At 39.5% G+C, this 10,047-nt stretch overlaps 2 protein-coding genes across 34 annotated transcripts in view; both read left to right on the forward strand.

Moving 5' to 3' along the window:
- The window catches only part of kif1aa (kinesin family member 1Aa), a 43,014-nt gene extending 39,926 nt beyond the window's left edge, over window positions 1-3,088 (forward strand). For all 33 annotated transcript variants that reach the window (XM_085773569.1, XM_085773571.1, XM_085773574.1 and 30 more), the window contains one exon: window positions 16-3,088. In XM_085773569.1, the coding sequence (XP_085629695.1) occupies window positions 16-58 (43 nt within the window). In that variant the 3' untranslated portion in view covers window positions 59-3,088. The remainder of the gene's footprint in view (window positions 1-15) is intronic.
- Window positions 3,089-3,637: 549 nt separating this feature from the next.
- Window positions 3,638-9,889, forward strand: scly (selenocysteine lyase). The gene is made up of 13 exons (XM_085773624.1): window positions 3,638-3,705; window positions 5,138-5,233; window positions 5,402-5,511; window positions 5,704-5,804; window positions 5,886-6,063; window positions 6,152-6,279; window positions 6,780-6,935; window positions 7,021-7,127; window positions 7,260-7,296; window positions 8,131-8,214; window positions 9,143-9,242; window positions 9,405-9,480; window positions 9,580-9,889. Exons 2-13 carry the CDS (start codon window positions 5,142-5,144, stop codon window positions 9,731-9,733), a joined length of 1,323 nt encoding a protein of 440 aa, XP_085629750.1. The 5' UTR covers window positions 3,638-3,705; window positions 5,138-5,141; the 3' UTR covers window positions 9,734-9,889.
- Window positions 9,890-10,047: the final 158 nt, after the last annotated feature.

The raw sequence follows: 10,047 nt of genomic DNA on the forward strand, positions 1-10,047 counted from the left end.
TCATCTGCCTCTCAGGTCGAAGCTGTCGAGAAGACGAGCCGGACAGATGAGGATGTGAGACAACGCCCTGAACAAAGTTCACAAGAGAAGGATGAACGCAAAGACTTCTATGTACATAGATCCTTGTCCTTATCCCTCCCCCCTGTGCTGAGCCCCATCCCCACCACCACCATCACCAACAACCATCTCTCCCCCTGTACGTTCTCAGTTTATCACTAGTGTCCTCGGCACCTAAAGCGCCCATTTTGTGTCAGGCCTTTGCTGCAGTGTGAGTCTCGTAGTCTGAAGAACCTCTTCAAAAGCTGTCACTGTACTGTACTGGAGTTTATTCATAGCTGGACGGGTGAAGAAAATGGAGCAAGTAGCAACAGTTTCTTATCTCAGATTACATACGTATGGTAATGTACTGTAGTTGTTGTCAGTGACACATCAAGCCTTATACATTTACTCCCTTAAAAAAATGCAGTGACATTTATCTTAACTTAAAGCTGCCATGTCAGTGAGGATCACATTGCTGCATTTGCATCAGTAAATAAGCAAACATGCAGGTTCTTCTCTACTCTGCTCTACAGCTATATATACAGTGTCTAAACTGGTTTGCATACAACATACAGCTAAAAAAAAAACACACGCTAAAAGAAAAAGAAAAAAAAGACAGTTGAGTGTAACTCTTCAGAATATTTCTCTCTTCTTTCCGGTCCTTGACTCCTGACTTTTGAGTAATCTGCCTCCTGTCTCTAAAACTACTGTACTTAGAAACTTTAGCACACATGGCCTGGCAAGGGAATGGCATAGCAACATACAGTAGACTTCATGTTCTTGTGGCATTTTGATAAATCCATGTCGTTTTAGCTTCTTGTAGCTAAAGCACTGTGGGCATCCACATTCACATGTTTAGTAATCAAATATCATCCCATTAATCCTCCCGATTTAATCTCATTCTCTACCTGAATTTTGTTTTGAAATGTGATATATTTAGATATTTAACAGCTTTATTATTTATTTCTGCATGTATTTATTTACAAAGACATTTATATTTCTAAAGCAGTAGTACCGTGCAATTTCTGCACACTGCACTTTTTAATATAAGTTCCTTAAATGTTTGAATAATACGACCTGATCCCCATGCAATTAATGCTATTGCGACTATTTATTAACTTAATGATTGGCCAGTTTCTTTACCTGATTGCCTGAGTAATAATCCCCTTTATGATTAGGTTACCCCTGACCGACTAACACACGTCTGACCAGATCAATGTACAAGGTAGAGAACACTAAGGTGGTCTGTCCATTCACAGCTGCACAAAGCTACTTTGTTAAATGGTCAAAAGTAGAAACTGTTCCTCACAGTCCAGGATGAGAAACTGTCTGAATGAAATGTATATTGATTAAATGTAGTGCCTCTCTTTTCAGTCATACTGTATGGGCATACTGTATAGTGTGCCTCTGCACCAGTTGCTTTGAAACTACATCCTTCATGCTGCTATAATACTGTTCTGGAAGTGTCTGCAGATAATATCATCACTTTCCTGCTTTTTATCATCATCATCATCATCACTTACATATTCAAAACTTCTCTCTTTTGCAGTTAAATGTTAGATATAATATGGCAATCAAATGGCATGTAATATGGAAATTTCCATAACACACATTATACTTGTGATTTTAATTTTATTTATTTAAAAAGCTTTTACGTAGGGATTGTCAACGGGCATGTTTATTATATATGTTAAACAATCATGCTTTGAATAGAAAAAAAATCAATGCTGCTAACAGTTTCAAAGTTCAACTGTCCTCTACCGTTATTTTTTCCATCTTTTTCATCTGATCAAAGGATGCTGCTGTGCGGTTTCATCCGCATTTCAGAGTGATCAATGAGCATGCCTCAGGTCAGCCAGCCTGTAGAGCATGATCCATGACAGAGGGGACATGTGAGCTACTTATGAAGACTGCATCTTAAAGCATTTAACCTTGACAAAAGACTTCAAAAATATTGTTGTTTTCTGTGCCAGCTCAATATGTTTGTATTTGCTTCTAATGCAGACAATACTTTAATCTACTGAGACTGGAAAGTATTATGTGTGTTATGGACATACCTTGAAAGTTATTCAGTCAAAACATTTTACAATCCTACATATGTATACAAGTGTCAGTAGGTAGTTGTGAGTTAATCAAACAGTCAAATGTCTGTTCATCTTTTGTTTGTTGTATTGGCAGATCAATGTTGTGATCAAAGTCTATCACAGACTTTCTTGGCAGAGACTACGGTTGTATTTTTTCCAGCTAAAGCATCATGACTGAGCGAATCCCTGCTGCACTGTACATTACACTGTCTCAAGCACTCATTTCTGTCTGGTTTCCTCTACCAACCCAAATTTAAAATGTGAACTCCAGTCTGATCTCAATGTTGAGATTGTTCCTCCTGTTTTCATTGGGCCTTTTTAATGTGCATCACATTTAAGCCAACCAAAGTTTTGTTGGTGCAGTCACACACACAAAAAAAGAAATCACACTGAATGTACATCAATATTTGAAAATACTTATTCTGCTGGAGTGGTTGTGTTGACTTGTGTTCTGGATTCACAGTCTGGTTCCTTATTGATTGTAGTTAGGTTATTATCAAGGAACTATATAGGACACGCCTGTAATTATCTGTCCACTGATGTGTGGGGGGATGTAATACGTTCATCATGGCCCTGTTAGGAATTGCATCTTGTACAGAGTAATGCTGTAGGTTACCTTACTGTCACACTCTCACTCTGATTTCAGTATCTACCTTCACCATCATGCTCTGACAGCCTTCACAAAATCTACTTTTTCTAATCCCTCCCTTTTTGAAGGAATATCATTTGCATTTTTGTGCTTCCACATCTAATTTGTTTTTCTCGCACTATCAAGTTATTTTGCATTGTACATAAACATGATTGCTGTGAACATTGTATTATAAAGTTGCACCCATTTACAAAACCTTAAATGGGCAGTAGTTCAGTCATTGTCTCTGAGTGTTGGAGTTTAGCGTCAAATGTTTGTGTACACTTAACACATTGTCATATATTAAATAAACATGAAAATTATGCAACACAAAAAACGACTCCTCATTTTTATGCTGCATAAGCGATTGTACAAGTTGTACTCATTTTGGGCTAAGAATGGACTCACTGAATTATAACTAACTAGCTTAGGCCTATTATCATTAGGCTACTGTATGCATGATCAGGGACATGTTGGACAAACTGAATTTCTCCTAGGATATAAATTAGCCTATCTATCTATCTATCTATCTATCTATCTATCTATCTATCTATCTATCTATCTATCTATCTATCTATCTATCTGAGTCCCAACATTGACGTCCGCATGTTATTGTTTTAGGCTACCTTTCTTCTGTTCTAAGTATTTATCATCTTTGTCCCCGTCACTTAGAAGTTAATTCAAAGTATAAACAGAGCCAGTCTACAATATTATAAATTCTCTGGTATAAATATATATTTCATATAATAAAGCACAGTTTGTGTGTGTAAAAGACTTGACATTATCAGGTGTGTGGATGGTTTGGGGCGTTTATTCGCCGCTGTCCCTTTAAGACATCCGGCAGCAGTCTCATCCACACACACATACACCATACACACAGCCGGTGTTAGCTAGCTGATGATTGACACAGACTGTAGTAAATCTACTCTGCACATCTTCACATCACCTCACAAGGTCAGACACGAAGACATGACATTCAACCGAGCAGTTCATGCGACGAGAAGGGACCTGGTTTCATTTTTAGAGCTCAGCAGCAGATTAACATCAGTTGTAAGAGTAAATGAGGATGTGTGTGTGTTAGCTAGCTGCTTTAGCTGCTGCTCTCTGTGAGTTAGCGTTAGCCTGGCACACGTCATCTGGGACTGACAGGCTGAAGCTGGTATGGCGAAGCTGGGTGATACAGGAGTTTGTCGTGAATAAAAGTCGGTATCAGTGAATACATGTCACATACTGACAGAGAGGATTGAGAGAAACACTGTAAAGTTACACATTTGGCCACGTTAACGCTGAATGTGGACCAGGAGTGAGAGTCAGACCTCTGTGGCCTCAGTGAGACACCCAGCAGGCGTTTTATTATAACGTTATAACGACCATAATCAGTATGTGACACATCATTGAGTCTAATTTCTCCTCAATTTACACCTACCGTGTGCCTGCTCTGTGTAACACTGGCTCTAACACTGTCCACACGTTTTTCTCATTCATCAAATGAGAACATAACGTTTCAAAACATTAAGCACAAATCTGTGAACAATGGTCTCTATGCACAGCTCCACTTCTTCCTGAATGCTGCTCCCTTGTTTCCTGTCTTACATTATTGGACAAACTGATTAATCCAGGTGTGTCTGGATTAATCAATTTGTCCAATAATGTAAGACAGGAAACAAAGGAGCAGCATTAAGTTCAGGAAGTAGTGGAGCTGTGCATAGAGTCCATTAGTTTGTCATTCATAACAGAGCAGAATTTCTACTATGTTTAAGATGATTGCATTGTTTTATTTTGTGTGCAAGAGACAGTTCTCGACAAAACAAAATGGCTTATTGATCAAAACAGATCAGATGATTCTCTCATTAGAGCATCACAGGGAAAATGACCCATTCAGTTATTAATCGGTCAGACATAATTATGCTATGACCAACAGTGCTTATGACAGTAAACTGGATAAAATCTTTTGTTTTAATTGAGTTTTTCACAGAAATATAATTTTATCTCAGTCATCATCATAATGTAATGTGTGACTCATGGTGACAAAGCATCTATACTTTTTATTACTTGATCGCAAAAAACAACTTTTTATTTGGATAGCACTGGCCAGAAGCTGCTTTTGAAATGTCTATGAATTGTTTTGGATGACATAGCCTACCACCTTTAGCAAACATCCGATAGGGTTGTGATGTGACTGAGAATATGAGACTTTCAAAAAAAGACTTGAAATTTGCTGTCCAAATGAATGAAACCGATACTAATTAAAAGAGGGTTAATAAGCAATGATTAGTTGTTGTTGTTTACAGTGCTTTATAACAAGTGCAAACGATTTACTTGTTATTGTAAATACCTGCATGAATGAATCTTCAGATGTCCTGCTAAGTTTCCTATTTCCCCTCAGGAATATGGCCAAACAAATGGATGACATCGCCTTGGTGACGGGTCACACCTTCACTGACCAGTCCTTTCATCATTTTACAGAGATGAATCTTGACAGGTGGGTCTGATTTTGGTCATTCACAATGTATCAGTTTGTCATTCAATCATAACACAATTATGTCGTAATTTCAGTGAATGTTAAATTAGATTTGAGGATTGTTAATAACTTATTACATGAAATGTGATGAGAAAGCTTTTTTTTCCCAATGTGCTTAATGCAAGATAGGATCTACATGGATTACAATGCCACTACTCCACTGGAACCAGAAGTGATCCAGGCCATTACTGAAGCCCTGCAGGAAGCCTGGGGAAACCCGAGTAGCAACTATATTGCAGGTGAACAACACTTGAACCCTGCATCAAAATCTCATTAGGAGTGGGAAACACAGAGCCGGAGTCTTTTTTACCCCAGTTTGCCTTCTGCAAGTGCTCATTGAAAATTATTTTGTCCATCTTTTTTACCCAGCCCATGATGTGTCTGCGTTGTGCAAACTTGCATTTACATAAAAAACATTGTGTTGTCTTAAGGTGCCAAGGCCAAGGCAATCATTAATGAGTCCAGAGAGAATGTGGCAAGAATGGTAGGAGGGAAAGCAGAAGACATTATCTTTACCTCAGGTGGAACAGAGGTATGTTATACAGATGTATTTTCTTTTTTCTAAAAGTATAATTAAGTATAATTCATCCATGTGTGGCTCATCTTCTTTCAGGCCAATAACCTGGTGCTCCACACTGCCGTAGAGCACTTCAGGAGAAACTGCAGGGCTGCAGATCAGGGTGAAAGTCAACACAACGGATGCACCGGCCGCCCTCACATCATCATCTCTAATGTGGAGCATGACTCAGTCAAACTGGTGGCTGAGCACCTGCAGAGAGAGGGAAAGGCAGGTAGGAGGGGAAGATGTTTCATTTCTTAATGAATTCATGACTTAAAAAAAACAACAACAAATAAATAAGTTCTGTTTCTTTGTCTCAGATGTTACAGTTGTGCCTGTGTCGAGGACGACGGCCCGCATAGAGGTGGAGGATGTCGTCGCTGCAGTGCGTCCCAACACTTGTCTCATCTCCATCATGCTGGCCAACAATGAGACAGGAGTCATCATGGTAAGAGTAGACAGAGGCACAGAGACCTGACTGCCTCCTCTCTGTTCACCTGTTCATCTATTCACAGTGCAGATACTTCAGAAATTCTGTTTATCATCATTGTAAATATGCTGGAATATCACAGTCCTTCTGTTTTTGACAGAGAAACTGATGCTCATGAAGAGAATAAGATAATCTGTTATTCGTCCCACAAATGGGAAATTTACAGGGTTGCAGCAGCAGGGAACAGTGAAGAAATGTTTAGCACAGATAATAAATAGCAACAGCAGAAGAAAAGAAAGCAGTATTTGTAATAGAGTATGATCATATTAGAAGAAAAATAATGAAGAAAAATATATACGCATTCCAATTATATTTTGTGCTGAGAACAGCTCTTGTTGTGGAGTCTTACAGCTAGTTACAATTACATTTACTCACTCTAACTTTTATTGTATTGTCTGTAAAATATACATTTGTAGATGCACTTTCAATTTGAAAACAACATGCCTTCCTTTTGTCAGCCAGTCCAAGAGATCTGCCAGAGAATAAAATCTCTCAACAAGCAGCAGCGGCGGCTCAGGATCCTGCTCCACACTGACGCTGCCCAGGCTCTGGGGAAAATCAGAGTAGACGCCTGTGAGCTGGGAGTGGATTACCTCACCATAGTGGGTCACAAGGTTAGACAACTGTTGTATAAGTGATTTTCAGCATAAGATAGAAGACAGGGAAACATTTTATTGATGTTGTTTGTTACATTACTAGTTCTACGCCCCTCGGATCGGTGCACTGTATGTGAACGGTCCTCAAACGAGAACGCCACTTTATCCGATGTTGTTTGGGGGAGGACAGGAGAGGAACTTCAGACCGGGGTGAAGTGCAGCATTGTCTTACTGATGAACTATGAATCAGTTACTATATCTGCATGAAACAATGGTCATGATGATCACTGAGTTGCACATCTAAATACTGAGATCTAATGTCTTTCCTCCTTAATCTTACAGCACTGAAAACACACCAATGATCGCTGGTCTGGGAAAGGTACAGTAATTCTCCTGCTCTATATATATAGATGTGTTTTTACTGGAGATATTTTTTAAGTACAAGGAATATGTGAGTGGAAATCAATGTCTTCCTAAGAGAGGCTGGTACTGTAGAAGGACACACACAGGTCCATACAGCAGTTATACCTCAAACATAATGGAAAACTATTTACTTCCTGTCTGTAATTAGAATTTTGGTACCACTTGTTCATCACCTTGTTAATTGCAGCCACTAAATAGATCACAGAATGAAATTCATAAAAACCTTTTTAAAAAAAAAAGGTTTCAAGGCCGCTTTGTTTTGCTTTGTAGTTGCTTTGTAGTTGCTTTGTAGTTGCTTTTGTCCTATCTACATGGAAACAGTGCAGTTAGTCAGTGAAGTCTTATAAATAAGAAAAAGTCTAATAAATTCACTTTGGTCAAGATCTTCTGCAGCTCTGTTCTGGTCCTGTGAGCAGTCGCTCCATAGAGTCCAAGAGACTTTTTACAGCCTCTACTTTTAGAAGTGCTTGTAGTTCCAGTAGTGTAGGAGCTTAATCAGTAGCACACACTGATGTGGTGATGTGTTACAGCTGAAGGACTGAACTTTGCCACTTTCTCACAGCACCAGTGTTAAACAGGAAGAAATGATACACTTCTATTGACACCAGACTTTTTCCAGTTTGGTTTTTGTTTGTGTTCCAAGCCGTGTCCTGCCTTCTTATTTACAGTATGTGGCCCAAATCCAGAATATCTAACAAAGTCCTTGCTAAAGAGGAATTTAAAATGCTAAAAGAGTTACACCACCTGTCATTTTTATAGAGACTGATGTGTTATGTATCTGTTACTGTAGGCAGCAGAGCTGGTCTCCTCTAATCTGTCAGACTATGAGGGTCATATGCGAAGAACCAAGCTTTACTTGGAGGAGCGACTACGGGTAAGTTTGGCTTTAGTTAAGTGTTAGTTAAATGATCATGTTCTCAATTTAGCGTGATGTGATTAGGGTTATTTCAAATAGCATGACTGAGGCTCATGGGATCTTTTCTTAACTCAATAAAGTTGATATTTTCCACAACACACTCATTTTTCCTGCCAAGTACACCATCTGCCCTCCAAACGCGACAGGACAAATAGATTTATTACTTGTGTTTATCAGACTTTTTGTCAACAGCAGGTTGATAGTGATCAGTGTATAGAAGGCAATACTCTTGTTAGCTGTAGCACTGATGACACAGGCTGTTCTATACACTGCTCCCGAGGAGAAAGTGGGGCTCCAACTCATTCTCAGTGGATAAAATGTAATTAACAAATAGGTACAGATGTTATGGAAATGTACAAGAACACAGAGGTTCTGAAGAGACATGAAAGATGAAGTGCTCACCCTGATCTGTGATTTATACAGGACAGTGAGAAAAAATAACAACCAACTACAATACTGTTATATTTAGCAAATTACAATTATATTTAGCAATCCTCACATTCAGGATTTCCACTGATGCTTCTTCAGGAAGCACAGCTATAAATACTGACCTCTACCCTACATGACAATGGTATTTAGTATTATTGCGAGATGTGGCAAGTGGATCCCTACAAGCTGAACTCTCCTCTGTCTAAATAACGATTATTGTTCTGACTGAAGCCACCATCACTAATCACTTCACTGCAGTAGTTTGTTTTCACTGTGTATAGGTGGAGTCGTATCGAACCTGCTGTTTGTTTGTGCGTGTTTCATTAAGGCAGTTGGTTGTTAGACATCAGAACCTTAATAAAAAAGACTGGAAGGAGAAAAAATGGAAAATCTTCGCTAACATTAGTCAGTGGTTTGATGATGATGATGATGATGATGATGATGATGCTGTTTTCAGGCCGTCTTCAGAGACAGGATCCACTTCAACAGCCACTTCCCCGGCTCTGATGTCCTCCCCAACACATGTAATATGTCTATCCTGGGCCCAACATTACAAGGTGATGTCACGACTCTTCCGTCTCTGTCCTATGTCTGTTTTGTCCTGCAGTGTGTCCTCTAACCCTACACCAATGTTTGTCAGAGGGAGTTCATGACCTGCACGGCGCTATTTGTAAACTACAAAGGCTCTGAATGATTAATCTCTCCCTCTCCTGCTTTAGGCTGGAGGGTATTGTCCAACTGTAGGAGGCTGCTGGCCAGTGTCGGGGCCGCCTGCCACTCAGCCAGTGGAAACAGGTAAAAGAGTCCCTCATCCACCTGTTAAGCCTTTGTCCAGACACCATATTGACCCTAGTTACATAACTCACCCTGGACTGCAATGTGTCCGTCCCTCAGGCCTTCACATATCCTCCTGAGCTGTGGCGTCCCCTCTGAGGTGGCAGCCAACGCTTTGAGGCTGAGCGTGGGCAGGGGGACGACCAAAGCAGATGTGGACGCGGTCGTGGAGGATCTGAGGGAAACCGTGCAGCTGTTGGAACAAATGAACTGACGGACTTGGTGTCCAACAGCTAAAGTTACCTGAGGTCAAATGAGGATGTACAGAATTTAAAAAAAAAGAAAAAACACCATCTGTGTTTACCATTACATGAAACAAACAATTCAAATATATTTAATATAAATAATAAAAGGGATGAAATTGATGTGACCTGAGGGGTGATGTTATGGAGAGATGTGTGTACTCAGCTTCCATCATGTCATGCGAGTAGCTAATCAGCTAATTGGATTCAGGTCGACATGTATGAGAGTTATTGAAATTAAATATTAACATACACTTTCTAAAAAATTCACTTCTCTAATCAACCA

This window comes from Trachurus japonicus, chromosome 4 (genome assembly GCF_045865225.1).
Source record: "Trachurus japonicus isolate A0001 chromosome 4, Traja_1.0".
Classification (NCBI taxonomy): Eukaryota; Metazoa; Chordata; class Actinopteri; order Carangiformes; family Carangidae; genus Trachurus; species Trachurus japonicus.